Here is a 19029-nt window from a genome sequence, read left to right on the forward strand (position 1 = left end):
GTACTACAGTGACAATTGAGTGAACCTTGACCTCAGGTAGACACTCTATAGGTTCCAGATCGACCTTGACGGGCCAATCACTCTCTTCTAACATTAGCCAAGAGGGGCCAGACCACCACAAATCATGATTAATTATTTCAGAAGGGGATAAACCTCTCGAAATGGGATCAGCTGGGTTTGAATTTCCTGCCACGTGTAACCAGTCGTTGATAGGACAGTCTTGAATTTTCGTAACTCGATTAGCGACGAAAGATTGCCATCTAGATGGACAGCCCCTGATCCATGTAAGACAACAGTAGAATCCGATAATGCAACAACGCGAGTCACGTGACAACGAAGGCTCAAAACAGAGACAACAACCTGTATTAATTCAGCGAGCAAGAGCGCCGCGCATAATTCAAGCCTAGGTATGGATAAAGTCTTAGATGGCGCGACTTTTGATTTAGCGCACAACAATGTGATAGTTGCAGGTTGCATATCCATTTGAGATTTTATGTAGATCACACCACCATAACCTAAAGTCGATGCATCACAGAAACCAATGACAGTAATTTTCGAATCATTCATCACTCCTAAATGACGTGGTATGAAGAGATTGGACAATAAAGGGAACTCCTTCTGACATGTCTCCCATTGAAGCGCAATAGAGGGAGGTACTGAATCGTCCCAATCAAGACCAGCATTCCATAATTGTTTAATTAAACATTTAAGAAACAAAGTTAGGGGTGACAAGAGTCCCAAAGATCGAAAATGCGTGCTACTACCGATAAAATGTGACGTTTGGTAGGAACAGACTGATTAGGATTCACTGAAAAACAAAACGAATCACTACCAGGTTGCCATTTCAAACCTAGGACAGCCAACAAATTTCCCATCTCGAAATCTTTAGACAAGGCCGATTTTTCATCTCCGAGAAATCATTCATCAATTCAGGTGAATTGGAACTCCATTTAGTAAGTTCGAATCCGCCTCTCTCGAACAATTCTTTAGCCTGACTACAAAGACGATTTGCTTCACCTAAAGAAGACACACTTGTCACCAAATCATCCATAAACATGTCACTCGGAATACGAGCTTTAGCATCAGGGAAATTTTCACTTTCTTCTTGAACAAGTTGATGGACAGTTCTGAGAGCTAGAAACGGTGACTCACTCAGACCAAATACGACAGTTTTTAATTCAAAAATTTGTATGGGATCATTGGACGAAAATCTCCATAACAAACGCTGAAATTTGCGACACGATTCATCGACAAGAATCTGTCTATACATCTGCTTTATATCAGCAGTTACAGCGATAGAAAATAACCGAAAATTGACTAACAGAACGAAAATATCCGTTTGCAACTTGGGGCCGATATGAAGTATATCATTCAATGATACTCCAGTAGTAGTTTTCGCGCCTGCGTCAAAGACAATACGCAAAGGCGTTGATTGACTCTGAGTTTTGATTACAGCATGATGAGGTATAAAATAACCACTTTTATCACTCTGATTTTTTATCAATTCCATGTGTCCTTGTTTGAGATAATCCAAGAGGACATCGTGATACACTAAACGCATGTTTGGATCACGTGCCAGTCGTTTCTCCAAACTGATGAGTCGACGTTCTGACATAGCATAAGAATCACCAAGACAATCAGGGGATTTTGAAAACGATAATGAGACAACGAATCTACCCGAATTTTCACGACGAACGGACGATGCAAAATCCTTCTCGCATTCCAACTCATCAGCAGTGAGTTGTTTTCCTACATCTGGAACGCTTTCCACTTCCCAAAATTTTCGAACTAACTTATCCAACGGTGATGTTAGACAAGTCATCAAACACGTTGAATTTTCTGAAGATTGAGTTAAAATAGGGGCTCTACCCATCAAAATATAACCGAAAACACTTTCCAAGGCCATCAAATAATTCGAATCAATTTCCACACGACCATTTCGGAAAATATGGGGCACTAATTCAGCTCCTATAATAGCGTCAATTTCGCTGGGAATGTGATAACTTTCATCAGCAAGTCGAAGACCAAACAAATTTGATAATTTAGAATTATCAATTTTACTAGTGGGAAGCTGTTCCATGATTTTTTCGACAACTAATGGTTCAATGGAAAATTTAACACTAGAATCGAGTCGAGATTGAAGCGTGACAAAAGTACGACCAAAAACTGATTGCGAATTTCCGCCAAAACCATTCACAATTAATTGGAAAGGAGAAATCGATAGTTGCAATTTACGACAAAGTTTACGAGTAATGAAATGACTTTGACTAGCTGAATCAACTAAAACTCTTATTTTGTGCAATCTACCTCTCTTATCAGGTACCTCGACTTGAGCAGTTGATAGTAGAACACTATACGGTGCCGACTTCGAATCGATAGAACAACAGGTAATAGTATTATTTTCTACCTTTTTCGCATCCGAATTTGATGACGAATTTGAAGCATTTCCGAAATGTAAAAGCGAATTATGCTTCTGACTACATTCCTCGCAGTTGGAAGAAGTACAATCTTTACTACGATGGGCTGGCGAGAAACATTTCAAACAGCAACCCTTCTCCTTAACAAAACGAAAACGGTCCCAAGGTGATAACTGACGAAAAAGACGACAATTGATCAATTTATGATTTGTCATCGAACATTTCAGACATTCTGATATTTTTACCGGTGATTTGGTCACTTGCGAATTCGATTGAACAACCAACACTTTGGATTTTGGTATTGGTTTCACTACTGGCTTGCATTGTTTAGACGATTCGTCATGCGGTAACGATTTAATCTGCCTTTCGATGAATGAAACAAAATCAGTATATGTGGGATCATCCTTAGTATGAACTGAAGCTTCAAATGCCTTTCGAGAAACAGGATCTAAAATTTTCAACGCTTGGAACAGAAATATTGCATCAGATACATCTTCACCTCGTAGGCGTTTTAAAGCAGTAATTGAACCACAGAACTGATCGACTATAGAAACTAAACCTGCACGAGACTCAGATTTTAGACAATTGAATTCGAAAATTTGTTTCAAGTACACATTTGAGAGTGAGCGGGGGTCATTGAACCGCTTAATTAATGCATCCCAAATAATTTCATAATTATTAGCAATAGGTGGTAGATGACGTGAAATATTAGCCGCTTCTCCAGATAGTTTGGACACCAGATATTGGACCTTTTGTTGATTTGGAATCGATTTGTTGTCATGAATCATGCATTTAAACATTTCGTAGAATACCGCCCATTTTGATTGATCTCCGTCGAACACAGGAATTTCAATTTTCGGTAAAATATTAGACGAATCCTTATTGGAAGATACAGGTTGAGCCGGGGTAGAAACACTAGGTACAACCTGACTGCGTTTTTTCAATTCACTAGCAATTGCTTCCATATGTTCGAACATTTCCATATGTGAACTACTAATTTGGGTACAAATTCCGGGTCTTTTTCCATTTCAAGCTCCTGTATTTCCATTTCAACAGCTTCATAATCCTGAACAGTTTTAAGAGTGGAACTATAGAGAATTAGAAATTGTTTAGCACTAGCTTCTTCTTTTAAAGCCTTTTTCGACAATCGAAAGTACGTTGAATACGATAGAAATATTGCTCAAGTTTAGCTCGTTTGAGCTTTAACTTCTTTTCACTCATGATTGGATATTGGAAAGGTCTTAATGATTTTCATTTACTAATTTTCGAATAAAATTACGAATGCAACAATGAACGATTTTCATTGATGATTCAAGCAAGCAAAATGATAATGTTAGTACAAATTGAACAGAGAAAGCTCAATAGACGAAGCAAGCTAAGCGATAACGTTATCAGCATTGCAAAGTAACGGTTCCGAACGGACAATAGAGATAAGAGTGAACCAACTTGATCGGCTCAATTCATAATGTACAAACAGGTTTGAACCCTAGCATGCACAAACGATTTACAATAAAATTGGATAAGTGCTTGCCAAATATTTGAATAAAAAATAGCCAATAAAATCTGGCCTGGAGGACCACTGTAAACTCTAAGGTTCAACTTTAAGAAATTTATATTGATTTTAAATTGGTAATCAATAATTTTGATGTAAAGTGGACTGTATTGAATAGAAAAGAAACAAGTGATATCTCTACAGAAACAAGTACATGCAATGAATATATAAAAGAACAACTCACCGAAAATCTGCAGAGTACCTAATGTAATATTTATATTATTAAGCTTACAACTCCCAGGTAAGGTATTCAGGTGTCCCCAAGGTAGGAGATGAATCAAGGATGGTGAAAAGGCAAGCTTAATTGTCATCTACTGTTGGTAAATTCGGCTTCCATCATATAACGTTGCACATATATTTCTGACGAGATATTTACAATGTCTTTAAAGACTATAGATCGGTGAACTTTCCAATCGAAAAATAATAGTTTAAAACTTTCAACTAAAGGCCTAAAGGGAGTTTGGCAAACACTCTTCCAAACGTAGGTTTATGGTGTACGATTTAACATTAACGAAAAAAATAATAATTTGAAGAACGATTTTCTTCTGGGAATGATCGACGAATAATAATTATCAATTCCCGACTCGAGGCAAGCTATTCCAAAGCGAGACTGAACAGAAAGAAAAAATCTACCGGCTAGTAAGCGCGACGCACTCAAGTGAAAGAAATACGAACTGAACGAGGAGCGCGCGTCCAATTCAAAAACGAAAAATGAAAACTAGAGCTGGCTCCAACACAATTAAATGCTGTAGATCACCCCGGAGACACCCGGGCTGGCAAATAATTTTTAGGTAGCTCTCGTCGAATTTCCATCTAGCTGTTAACTCTGTTGTCAATATTTGCAGTAGCAGAAGTCTTCGGGGTGATTTACAGCGTTTAATTTGGATTTACGTTTAAAAATAATTAGTCATTAATTAGCATTTGAACAAATTCAATTTCTAATTCATTTCCATCTGTAGACTAGCTGGCCGCTATCTATGGCTTCGTATAAAATGAGCACTGGTATCCAGAGATTAAAGTCAGTTCATCAAATTTTGGTCATCAAACTTCGGGGGAGGAACAGTTCTATGGCTTCGTATAAAATGAGCACTGGTATCCAGAGATTAAAGTCAGTTCATCAAATTTTGGTCATCAAACTTCTGGGGAGGAACAGTTCTGCGCTGTGCCTGTTGATCCTCCACCAAATTATTTAAGAAAAAAAAATTGTGTATCATCGAATCAATTAAGGAATTAGAATGAGTAGGAAACTTTCATTGAAACAATTCATAAATTGTATTTTGTGTTACGCTTTTCAAGGAAATAAAAGTATTCTAATCTCAAAAATTGTTTTTTGAAAATAAATTTTTACTGTTGAAAAAATATTAAATTCAATGAAATTCAGTACTGACCCAGTGTCTCGGCGCCGACCTTGGCTTTCTTACTGGGATGACCTTGGCCTGACTTGGAGGTGCCGCTGGTAGCAGGCTGTGACGTCACACCCCCACTCCCTGCACTACTTCCCCCACCACTGAGGCGGGACTGACTGCGCAAAGGATACTTCTTCGCTCCGGCTCCGCTCTTGCTACCGCCTGCCACTTCTAAACAACAAAAATTAACAGAAATTGCGATAAGAAAATCAAAAATTGAAATACTATTGCGCTAAATATCCCTGGATTATTGTCAGTCCCATGAACAATTGTCAGTCCTAAAGAACAATCAGCTGACAAGTTAATTATTATTTATTGCATCCATTACATAGATGTATGGAGAAGCCGGTGAACTGGTAACACCAGATACTTGTAGATGAGAAAACTGCGTGAAGTCTAATGTTCACAGAACTACTAGTAATGTGAGGTTAGCATGGAACTGAAGTAGTGACAATGAGCAAGAAAGCCGTAAGGTCGAGAGACTGGAGTATACTCGAGTGGTGTCGTACGACTTGAATCGAGCTAGTGTGAGTTGAGCCTTACTCTAATTTTATTAATTCATGAATTAACTAACCTGATGAGGTGGACTCGTCTATGTTGGCTAGCAGCCTCCTCTTCAAGGTAGCTCTTCGCTTGCTAGCCTGTGGTTCAGCTGTGCTTGAACTTTCTCCTGCGTTGTCTTTGTCTTTTCTGCTAGAAGACCTTGAACGTTTCGAGTCTTTGTCTTCACTAGAAATACAAAAACAAACAAAACGTTAGCACAAAATAGCTATTTATGTATTAAGAGCGTAAAGCACCATTTCATTGCCCGAGCGAAATAGTTACTTACTATTCAAAAAGTAGCGCCTGTGTGGTGGTTTTGCAAGAGTAATATGTAATCAAGATGTCGAATTCAAACGTTTCAAGAACCGGGAACCATGGATGAAAATGTGAATTTGGAAATTTTGTAGAGGTTGTAGATTATCCTTACAATAAATTGTATGAAAGATAGAAAATAACGAGAGTTACTCATATGATGTAAATACTGTATAAGTAGTAATTGGATTCTAGAAACTTCATAAAACAAATTAACTTACACATTACAGATCAACTTCGACATTTAATCAGAGAATTACCACAAAACCAATCAAATTGATCAATAGGAGTGAGGTACCGTACATTCAAATACTGTAAAGATAATCAGAATCTCAAGGAACTTATAAACTTCATCACAGCCTAGCTTGAAAACTTGAAACTGAAAATAGTGACCAATGAAGTGATCCATATGTAGGCTACTTGTAAGAGAGAGAGAATGATTACATGAAATATAAAACTGACAAATCTTAAAAACAAACAAACAATATAAGAAATGTGCAAGTAATTAAAGAATGGACTTCCTTACCAAGCAAATAACCTATAAAATCACATTCAACCAAAAAAATTGATGTGGAAGTCAAAATGTAGACATCACTACTGCCTATCAGAGAACCATCACAGAAGCTATAAAAGCTATAAATTCAAGAACTGTAAATTAAGAACTTGAATTAATTAAATTAAGAACTGTATCTGTATAAATTCAAGAGCAAACAATAATTCGAGAAACAGTAAACAGATTACTGTAATGCTACAGGTATTTAATCAAAAACTAACCTCTTGAAGAAAAAACTAATAAGCTTCAACATCACTTGAAACTAAGGAATAAGATGTAAAACCAATATGCAGGCACCACTATCGCCTAACAACTAATGACAACTGTAGCTACCAAGCCGATTCACCAGACTAAAGCCATGTCGTAGAGACATTATGTTGATAGAGCATCATCTTGATAAGAGCGAAAATGAATGAACGGGGTAAGCAAATATTGTTAAAGGATTACCGTATCTATCTTCGCGGAGGGTTCCGTTAGTCATCACCTATCCTGATTCCAAGATAAGCAACTAAGCCTACAATGTGTCATGCTGACCTTTGATACCGTTAAACTGGATTCGCACATAACAGTGTATAGTGAAAATATATTTCCCATACGTTCTAATGGGATTATTCATACTCGCTCAGCCGGGCTGAATGTAAATCGTCCAATTAAAACTCGTGGGAATCATATTTTCACTGTTCACTGTCACTGTTATATGCGAATCCAGCTTTATAATAGCTTGCACCGATACAAAACTGGAAGCTAAAGGCTGGAGCATCATCTCATTCATTTCAAAGGATGTAAACGAATGTTAAGTTAAGTTCAATAGAATACTGTTAGGATATTAAATGAATAAAGTCGGTCAAGAGAATAAAACATCTAGTTTCATTTTACCGGAGAAAAACTGGAATAGAAAAAATCTGACATGTTAGGAGGAAACATTATCCAACATAAAAACAAATTTTGGTCAAATATAGTTACGAGAGGCGAGAGATCAAGTCTCGTAAAGGTATTTAGCAATTGCCGTGCTACCAAATTTGTCCAAAAAGGTTTGATAGTTCTCACCTATCACCTAAAGAAAGTTATCGGTTCCATTTACCAATATCTTGAGAAATAATGAATGGGTTCACCGTTTCTGAAAAACGTTTAGAGTCACACTTAACTGAAATTCACACTGAGTGCCTTAACGGACTGTTTTCAAAATTCGTATCGATAAAATTCAACCGCGTCAACAGTGAAAGATTGTTGATAAAACTTAATTTTTCTAGAATCTATCAACACAAAAAAATATTATTTCATTACTGCCTCCCTAAGTTATAACTTATATTTATAGAAATATTTAGAGTAACTCTCAAGTATGTAATCCGTAGGCCTACATTTTATAGCAAACAGAACTCAAACATTTTGCTGGTCATGTCATTAATACTAGCTCCTTGAAGATATTTTTTATTACTTTATTCTAAAGTTTAAATCAATTATTACTATTTTAATACTAGGGCTCGGTTGCCCAAAATCATTTTAAACTTCACAATCATGATTAGATACCACAAGAAATAACCAGAGAACTCTTCTTTTCAAAAATCCTTCTCTGATTGGTTCTAGTGGCATTTAATCATGACAGATTTGACAAGCTTCTGTGCAACAGGAACTGAGAATATCAATCAAAGCTTGATTTAAGCTGGATTCCCACATATCAGTGACAGTGAAAGTGACCGGCACAGTGAAAATATAATTCCCATGGGTTCTGATTGAAGAATCCCCACCCAGCACGGCCGAGCGAGTATGGATAGTCCCATTAGAACTTATAGGAATAATAAATAATATTCTTACTGTACCGGTCACTTTCAATGAGTTATAAATTATATGTAATATATGAATTTATAAGAGTTTTATAAGCTATGAAATGTATTCTACTTTGTTCAATTATTTGAAATTTGTGTTTTTATGGCGAATAAATCAATTTGAAGCGCCCTACCTAGCTCTAGTCGATGTCGTACTCTTGCTGGTAGAAGATTCGGCAGCTGACGTGGATGCTGCGCTGTGATTGGCTGCTGGGTCGGCGGCGGCGGTTGCTATTGGCTGGTGGGCGGAGCCAGACTTGCGCCCGCGGCCAGGATTGGTCGAGACGATCACCGACGACGACGACACGGGGCGTGTCACAATTAGGTTGAAAGCGCCCGCTGCTGTTACTACTGCTGATATAAAAAAACATCGATGTTAAATTAAATTCATTTATTTAAAAAAAAAAAAATACAACTTATGAATAGAATAGAATCTTTATTGTAGCAATATCTGTGGTAATCAGATACAATACAAGAGTCAAATATATACAATGATACAAAATACAAATATATTACATCAGTAAGTTACACTATCAGTACCCTATGATAATTTGTCACCTGATTTTCAACTAATAAACCAGTATTCTAAGCTAATGTATCAAAATCTTGTACTCTATTCACAATCCTGTGAATACACAACATGATTATAACTTTACTGTAGCCCATCAATACATTTTAAAAGAGAACTCTATGCATACTTAGGGAATAGGGCTTACTATAGTGTAGATCAATTTCTGAATGATGACACTTGAATTCTGCTGTTGTATTATAAAAATGTGTTCTTATCATAGTTATATGCTTAAATTTTTAATTATACATTGTTATTCTGTCTATTTTTCTGTTTTGACTTGGCCTGTATGTTCTTTTTGGCTCAATAAAATTAATTTGAATTTACATGATCATAATCCAGTTTTTTACTGTACTCAATCTATCATAATTTTAGTTTTACATTAATTTATAGTTTATTCATATACAGTGCTATTTTATTTTGTACTACTATGGGTCTTGTTACGACTCAGTGGGAATTATAATATTATATAAATAATAATAATAAATCATTTTGAACAATAGAACCCGCATGTACTATTTCGCCTGTGCGCGGGAACAGAATTCAAAAACTATTTTCAACCAGCTTTTACGAGATCATTATAGTAAGATTCAAGTGTTCCACACAGGGTAGCCTATAGGGAACACAAATTATAATTATCTTTCATCAATTATTATTTGTTTCACAAAAGCATCAAATCATAGACTTATGTGTAACATGTACAAAACTATCCAGAATTGAATTCTCAACAAGTTTTGCTTTGGAAGTAGAATTTGGATTCTGTGTTGAGACCCGGCTACACTACAGATTGATTGCAATCTGCGATCCTAGAGGTATCAATATTTATATCTTAGATTGTTCTCTGTGTGGCCTGGCGCTCATTTATTCATAAAACATGGTTAACTCAGGTAATTTGAATTTATTTTCAATATATTTTCCATTTGCTCATTTAATGGTTTACATTATGATATTTGATTGGAAAATTCATATCATGTGGGCCTAAATCATTTTAATCTTAAAAAAGACATGGTATAAATATTTCTGTAGTGTTATTATCAGTTTTCAACGTATCTTGTTATGTGCGTGTACCTGCGCTAAGGCTTGCCTATGCAGGTATTTATTTGTACGAGAAATTTCACTATATTTGCATATTTCTCTTGCACTTGTAATGTAGTTACAATTCAAATTCGAATTTATTTTGTCAAATACTGATGCACAATAAATATTTATTAATCACATTGGGTACAAATACTCAACATGAGGAAAGGCAAAACAGGCTCATGCCCAAAACTGTCCCATTTCCAATTTATACTATAATACTGTCCAAATCAAAATATTGATAATAATATTGGCCGTCTAGAGATCGCTCTAGGGCCTACAGTTTAGTTAGGAGGGTTCCAATCTATCGTTGTTATATGAACATATTACGAAAGTTACAATTCAATTATTCGAAATAGGGGAGTAATACCTGCAGAAGTGTGAAACCAGAGCGCATGCAAGGGTCGCAAAAAGAATTTGAATTGTGAAGGTAACTGACCTCCTCTTGTCGTTGAGGTGCTGGCTTCTGCAGCTGTCTTGCTATTCGATGATGACGTAGATGCACTGCCACCACTAGTGCTCGCTTTTTTCTTGTCCTGGAATCAAGTGCAACAAAATAATTAAAAACTGATGAAAATCTTATAAAAAATTATCACTAAACAGAGAATTTTGTACAATAGGCATGCAGTACTCACAGCAATCTGCTTCAGATTAATTCAAACTTATTCAAGCTTGGAAAAGGATTATTAATAAAGTTTCAAATAGAACGCGAGCTTTTTTAGTTAGCTAATTACTTAGTTTAATTCAAATTATATAGGGGAAGAAGATACAAACTATCAGACATCTGTAGCTTCAGCTTCCAAATTAGCCGTTCTCAAGTTTTCAAAGAGCTCCTGCACGCTAGAGTTCTCATTGACAGCTGCGATGTGACTGCCGGTAGTATGTGATAAGGCCATTTCACAGCGCCGTATCGTAGCTACGTCTTTTCAAAGACCTTGCCGACCTACCTCCTAAAAGTCTTTACACACTTAGCTACTCTACGCTGACATACGTCCTACCTCACAATGTTGAATCAAAGCTACAAATCTGTTCCGTTCACATTCGCAGCTTGGATTTAACATTGGGAGATAATTCGTATTTCAGCGTATCGTAGCTAAGTGTGAAGAGACCCTAGGGCTCAACTCACACTTACGCGACTCAGGTGGAGAAGAGACTCGACTCAAGTCGAGAGCATGTGCTTCCAAATGGTGACACTCAGATCAGTCGATTCTAGTCTCCGCGACTGTCACCATTTGAAAACACATGCTCTCAACTAGAGTCGAATCTCTTTTCGACCTGAGTAGCGTAAGTGTGAGTTGAGCCTAAGAGTGACCAGTAACGATAGGACAAGTGTGTTGATGAACATGTGTGTACACACACATTATTGTGTCATCACAGCGAAAGGCTTGGAGCAAAAGTTTGTGAGGTTAGGTATTTGTATTTTCAATTTTAAGTTGCTTATTATTTCTTCTTTGCTGCTATATGTGAGGTTAAATAGTTTTTGTCTAATTATAATTTGTAATTTTCCAGTGGTTTCCTAATATAACAGTATTGTTATTGGGTTTTTTTAGACTGGCCACGGTAGGACATGACACACATGTTTTGTCATCAATGTGAGGCTTCTAAATAATTAGCCTCAAATGGAGCAATGGAGAAAAAATAAACAACCAAAAAAACAAAGATACAAAAACCTAACCTCAAAAAATTTTGCTCAAAGCATTTCACTGTGATGACATGTATCATAAAGTTTTTGGCCTGTTGTTCCTTTCCCAATCATTCATTTATTGAGAATGATAGTATATGTATCAATGTATAAATAAATGAATATACTTAAAAATACTTATGCATGCCCTACCGTTAGTGGCCAGCCCGATATTGTAATGTTCTGACTTGATAAATCAATATCAATATTATTCGTTACAAGTGGTAATTGAGTGGAATATTTCTGAACAAATTAATAATTAAAGCCATCTTAATTCAAAATTTATAGTTTTCATGTTTATTTTGAGCTAAAATTTTATAGAAATTGTACACGTGAAATTCTAACCTATCGTGTCACCTATAAATTTGGAAGAAAAATAGCACAAGGACTACCTTATTATTTTATCTTTCAATGTTATTACATTAGTGTCATTTGCATTGTAAATGAATGAATAAAATTAATAAATGAATATTACCAAGAGCCTAACCTAACCTAACCTAGAACCAGACCCAACTAGACCTAAACTAAATTCCAACCTAGAACCTAATCTGAACCCAATAAAAAACAAACCTAAACCCAACCTAAGCAAACCAACCTAACCTAACTTAACCTGAGCTGACCTGAGTGGATGTGCGCCGTTTGGACTCGCGCTTGCCGCCACCGCGCGCCGCCTTGGCCGCCGATGTCTTGGCTCGCTTGGCTTCGTCTGCTGTGCCACCGCTCTGCTCTCTCTCTCGCTTCTGTGCCACTGTTGCCGCTCTTGCTCCACGGTTACCTCCGCCGCCGCTGCTACTGCTACTGCTGCCACCGCGGCCTGAGCTTTTGCCTCCACGACCCCTGCACAATAACCAAACAAAATATGTCGAAACAAATCTCTGTTTTCGGAAACACTTTACTTTGAGTGGAACAGTAATATCGATATTAACTATATTCGATACAATCAAACTCGATACTATCGATATTTTAATAATGATAGTATCAGGAGCGAGGCGTGAGTTTTTGACTCAGTCATCTCCAGGAAGAATTCAGTTGAAAGTTTGCATGAAAGGCTGCACCCCCTCCCCTACTTAAAAGATAATGTTTCATTTTGGACGATTATTTATCGAGCAAGATGACATCTAGTATGATAAGCTTGCTAAACAAAATCCTAGAGTTGAAAAGTCTGGAACTTGTCTAAGTCTCAAGCTCGGAAACTGGCCCTCAATAATTGAAATTAAATTCTTTATTGATTCATACAGCAAGTACATCATCAAAAATGACAGGGAGAGAAAAGTATAAGGTAACCTTATGCTATTCCTCTCCCAAATCTAGATAAGGTTACAAATAGTCCGAAATAGGTTAAGTCTTGTAGTTGTTCACTTCCCTAAATTTTCAGTTCTCAATTATTTTCACAAAGTAGATTTTTGAATTTAGATGCTTCAAAACCAAACATAGAAGAAATAATAAAAATAATTATCAATAACAAATTGCAAACAAAATAATAATTATCGTACGGTTTGCAACACTGTCGCGGAACAGTGGAATCGCAGAAAATAGCAATGTCTTTGACCGTTTACTCCACTATCATTTACAGGGAGAGGGAGAGCGATGATACAGAAGAGTGGTGGTAGCCAATGCTAAATGGCATTACTGGAATCGCATATTTTTGAGAATCACATTGAACGGATGGAACATTCAACATTTTTCAAGATACCAAAACTCAAACATGTTTGTACAAGCTTTCTGTGTCTTCGACAAAACAAAAACATAGAATAAGACTGTTCAATCACGACATGTTTCTGCTATATTTTTAGATTTCTAATTTTTATTTATAATTACACCCAATCTCATTCTAGTCTCAATGCCGCATCCTTGAAAGAATTTAATTAAATTCAACCAACATTAATTTTTGTGCATTTAAACTTAGTTGAATTGAAAAATCTATAGCATAATTTTTTCAATCGGAACTTATACGGAGCTTACTCTCAAGAAACAAATGTAAGTTCACTGTTAGGTACAAATAAACAATTCAAAACTAAAACAAACAAAACAGTTCCTACTTCATTGAACTTTAATCCTCGCTAATCTTGTAAAAGCATCTTTAAACAAGGTTACTATAAACTCCCATATTAAAGAACAACTTTTCCTCTTGATGTAAAGAAACATAATTTATTCATGTATTCCAAGTACTGTAACGCGATATAATATAATACTGAAACTACTGCTATTTTTCATATAACTTGTACTTTGAAAATAAACTGTACTGCACTTGGAAAATAAATTAATCTTCATTTGTATCTGTGCTAGCAGTAAGTTAGGTTAGGTAAAATTGAAATCAAAAAACTTCATTTCCCATAATAACATACAATTTTCTAAACAAAACCACCTTCAAAATACCTCATTTAAAAATGAATTTGAAATAAATATATTCTTCTCAAAAAATACCTTATAGGCGTTTACTATAGTCCGAGTGATATTACTTTAACACGGCTCTCACTCGAAGACAGAGAGGGCTGATACTCTTTCCTTCATCAATCACCCCCACTACCTAACAGCATTCTGCCTACATTTGTGTCAGCATCCAATTGTGCGCAGCATGCTTACTCCACCCTACTACTCTGTCCATGCTACCAACTGTGGAACGAGAAATCGGTTTCCCGTTTTCGAGACAAGAGTAATATCTTTCGGACTATAGATAATAATCGATTATTGATCTTTTACAGCTCATTTAGAAAACGTCAGTTTCCCAAGACATTTTATTTAAGCGATATACACATATAATCTACAAAAATGCATATTATCTATTGATTTTTACCTGCTAGGTTGACTAATCTCAAACAGATCCGTCCCCCCGAGTACTGAGTCAACTTGTTCGGCCATAGACGCTTCGCGCGGTTGGCCACATGCCACGTTACACCTTTTCTGCTGCAAACCTACAACAACAAATCAAACAAAACATTAAAACAGTCTATACAAAACATAGTAAATTAATAACAAATGAAAATAAAACCACGAATACCATCTAATCAATCTCATTTAAGAGACGCTTCAAAGGGAACTTTTCAAGGAATTTATTAGTACACGCACATATAATTCGAAATAACTGAGATTAAAATAAAAAGCAGACAAACCATAACTATTTTTCCACCGATTTTAGAGAGATGCCAACGTTTGAAATATGGTTGTACGCACACAGCAGCAGACAGACGGAGAAAAATTGAACGTCTGCATACAGAGGTGATCAGACATATGGAGACAGACTGATCTGTGTGCATTGCATCATTCGAACACCTGGGGAGGAGTTTTTTTTCGTCTGTCTGCAAACATTTTGTCTGCAGTTGTAAGCGTTCACCTTTACTCTTCATCTTCACCGAACACAATTTCCAGTTCACAAAATCTTAGTGAGATTCGCGATATAAAAGTCAGTGAAAATGATAGGACGACATTGCCAGTTTTATTTTTCCACCGACTTCTATAGTAGATAGCTGTGATTCAAAGCTAGTGAAAGCTAGGCATTCAAAAAGCTTTCAAAGCTAGCAAAAGCTATGAATAGCTTCCTAAGTTTTTAAATAGGTTTTATGTACTAATGATTAGTACATGATTATTAATAAACGTTTGATTTTATAAGTTAGTTCTCCATTTCTCCAATAAATTTCAAATATAATTGATCATTAATAACAAGCATCCTATATTATATCAATATTAAGTACTAATATTTAATATCAATATTTTATATTAAGTATTTGTATTAAGTACTAATATTAATAGACTATAATATAAGATGCTTGTTATTAATGATCAATAAATTATATTTGAAATTTATTGGAGAAATGGAGAACTGGCTTATAAAATCGAACAAACGTTTATACATTGATAGATCATGGAGAACTGACTTATAAAATCAAACGTTTATACATTTATAATCTTTAGTGCATAAAATCTATTTAAAAAATACTAACACTAGTGACTTATTAAACTTTTCAAGAAATCCACCCTTAAAAACCCTATTATCAAATTAACAACAGTAATTTCAAATCATTGGATGAATCGAATCTACTATGACTGAATCACAGTGATTGGAAACCCAGTGAAAACAGTAAGTAGTAAAAACTGTAGTTTCTGAACAGGTATAGCTGAGCATTTCACAACAGATATAGCTGTGGGCAAAGGTAATTTTAGACATTATCATGAATATAACAGTTCTTCTTGCTCAACTAACACTTCCTTGCTTCCTTCTTCTTCCTCTTCTTCTTCTTTTCCCTTTCTTCGTCAACGTAAAAGTAAATATAAATAGAACGTATGCCATTAATGAGTATCCATGATAAAACGAAGGTTAGGTGTTACTTATAACGGTATCCATTTAAAATCATGAGATAACCGTTCAACTGTTTCAACTTCAACACAATAAATCAATCATTGAAACTATCAATGGATAGTTTCATGAATGAGTTTACATTATGAGTCTTGGTAGCTTTTAGTACATGTTGGCGCTTCAAAATGAGCTGAATGAGTTCGGCGCCCACCTAAAACTTTACAAACATTGATTTCTCACCATTATCCTTACCATAATCTAAGCCCAAGCCTGGCACTAAACTTGGGTCAACATGCACCATCTCTTGTTAAACGGAGAAAGATCAGCTGTTCGTTTAAACCCGGAATAAAAGAGGTAATGATAAATTGAACCATATCTACAAGTAAACGTGATAAACCATTACCTCCGTAAACAAAGCCGTAATGCATTCGTGTGACGTCAGCACAGGTAGGGCTCCTACACCAATAAAAAATTTGTTGATTTCAGCTGATCTGTTTCAGCTAGTGTTTTTAATGGTGTAGGAGACGTACCTGTACTGACGTTACCAGAATGCACTATGGCTTTGTTTACGGAGGTAGTGGATAAACGCGTTTATGGTGTATATATGATGCATATCACTCTCAGTAAGAAAGAAAAACTTTCTTATTGTAAAGTTGCTACATCATCATAGGTTTCTTCTAGCAAGAGTAAGAGAAAGTGATCAATTGACAGGATTCTCGATGTGGGTCTAGTTTGATTAGTATTGAAATATTATTTTTTGACATTTAAAGCTAGATTCATACAGTTATTAGCCAAGTCTCATAATGTATAAAATGCAAACTTGTACTCTCGCAGACTGTACAGGCATGGAAAATTGTTTAATACTAACAATATTGTCTATCAATAGAACATATTACTGCATTACGTTCCTGTATTAGGGGACGGATAATGTATTATGAAAATGACCTATTGGCTCATAACCGTGAAATTCTCAAAAATAAAAACTTCTCAACTAAGAAAAATTTCATTATTTCCACAGTAACAATCACCACACACCCTGTGCGAGGCTAGACCAATTGCTGTGACACCCCGTTTGAGGCTAGCCCAGTAGGCTACTCAACGAGGCGTGTAAAAACATCTGTTATCAAGCATAAGCGAACAGACTAATAATAAAGGGTGATATTCACCGTTACTCTTGTCAGGGGCTGAGAAAGTGTTTTGCTGCTCTATAACAATAAGTAATCTATACTCTATAATTCCCCACAATAATAACGAAGTGGTAAGGAATGATCAAATAAAAAGTTATAAAGATAGTAGAGTAGAATAGTTTTGGGGATAATTTATACTCAATAATTTTACTTATTATTACTACTATTTACTACTTATTATTTATACTTATTTATACTAATTATTAAGTAACATTGTAATAGGTAATAAATACTCAATAATTTATACTCAATAATTCGCCACAATAATGACGAAGTGGTAAGGAATGATTCAATTAAAAATGTTATAAAGATTTGGGAGTAGAATAGCTTTGGGCAAGCCTGTTGTACTATACAAATCATATTTATATGATCTGTAATACAGTATGGTATTCACAAATGGATAAATAAATGCTAGGTGCCACAGGAGTCGAGCCCATGGTTGGAGAAATGTTAGTTATCGAAATTTTAAACTTCATTAGAATAAACAACTACCAAATCGACTAAAACAATCCAACTGAATAACTTCACTAGGATACGTCGGTTAAACAACTCAATGTAAAAAAAGAAAATATTAAATTGCGATATAAATAAATTGTGAATTGAATTAAGTTTATGGTCTTTTGAAACCTGATAACAAATCAATATTGCAAAGCAACCTATAGAAATTAGAAATTATTATAAAACGAAAATCCAAATCGATTTGTAAATAAATTGAACTACATGAATTATGGAGTATTAAATATTATCTTATTCATTATAGACTACATATTGACTAATCCTGCTGTAAAACTACCTTAATCTACTAATACACAGATTCTAACAAAAACAACAATTTGAGATATTAGAAATAATATTTGAGAACAATCAATATCAGTTTTGTATAAGATAACTAGATAGTCAGTTCCCTACTCATTACTAATGTTCAAGTTATAAAATTGATTAATTTATTCCATTTTTCTAAAGCTATGGAGCGTTACACAAATTTGGATTTAAAGTAGATAGGTCATGACATTGCATTTCAATGATAGCAATTTTTTTACAAAACAGTACAAGCATAAAGAGAATTACTACTTCCAATAGTAGTTATCATATTTGTAAACATAACAGAAATTGATAATTTATCCAATGTTGTTTTATCAATAATTTTTATAGTAGTGAACATTCCAAAATCAGATAATTTACTTCACATTCGTTGAGAATGATGTCACAGAATGAACTCAAGACTTGGGCACAGGCAATTCATCTCTTAAAAGAAATATTCAGTAATTCAGTAGTCTCCATCCATGATCAGCACTTACTGGATAGATTGCGACATAAAAAATAAAACTTAAAACTTGATAACTAGACTGAGATCAAGTTGAGAGATCAGTCATTGATATGATACATTTGAAAAAAAATCTATCAAGATACTAAATTAAACGGCTTGGAACTATCACAATCATTAAACAACTGAGAGACTAAACACATATAGTAAACACAATATACTTTAGAAGCAATTCCAATCGATAAACTAAAACAAACTAAAGAACTTCACATTGAAATTATTCACGAGTCACACGGAATAACTAAGCAAACTGCTGAGAGGTTCTTGAACTAGTTGCCTAGAATTATTGATAAGC

The 19029-nt window shown here is 35.2% G+C and overlaps 1 protein-coding gene across 5 annotated transcripts in view; it reads right to left on the reverse strand.

Annotated features, from left to right (window-relative positions):
* Positions 1–19029, reverse strand: part of LOC111044972 (E3 ubiquitin-protein ligase TRIP12) — a 100188-nt gene that overhangs the window by 77161 nt on the left and 3998 nt on the right. For 3 of the 5 annotated variants that reach the window (XM_039440168.1, XM_039440166.1, XM_039440165.1), the window contains exons 2-7: positions 14727–14844; positions 12553–12769; positions 10691–10787; positions 8741–8960; positions 5950–6104; positions 5358–5546 (exon numbers count right to left, since the gene is read on the reverse strand). In XM_039440168.1, coding sequence (XP_039296102.1) covers positions 5358–5546; positions 5950–6104; positions 8741–8960; positions 10691–10787; positions 12553–12769; positions 14727–14791 — 943 coding nt within the window. In that variant the 5' untranslated portion in view covers positions 14792–14844. The remainder of the gene's footprint in view (positions 1–5357; positions 5547–5949; positions 6105–8740; positions 8961–10690; positions 10788–12552; positions 12770–14726; positions 14845–19029) is intronic. The other 2 variants (XM_039440169.1, XM_039440167.1) reach the window with 1 other exon arrangement.

This window comes from Nilaparvata lugens, chromosome 13 (assembly GCF_014356525.2).
Source record: "Nilaparvata lugens isolate BPH chromosome 13, ASM1435652v1, whole genome shotgun sequence".
Lineage (NCBI taxonomy): Eukaryota > Metazoa > Arthropoda > Insecta > Hemiptera > Delphacidae > Nilaparvata > Nilaparvata lugens.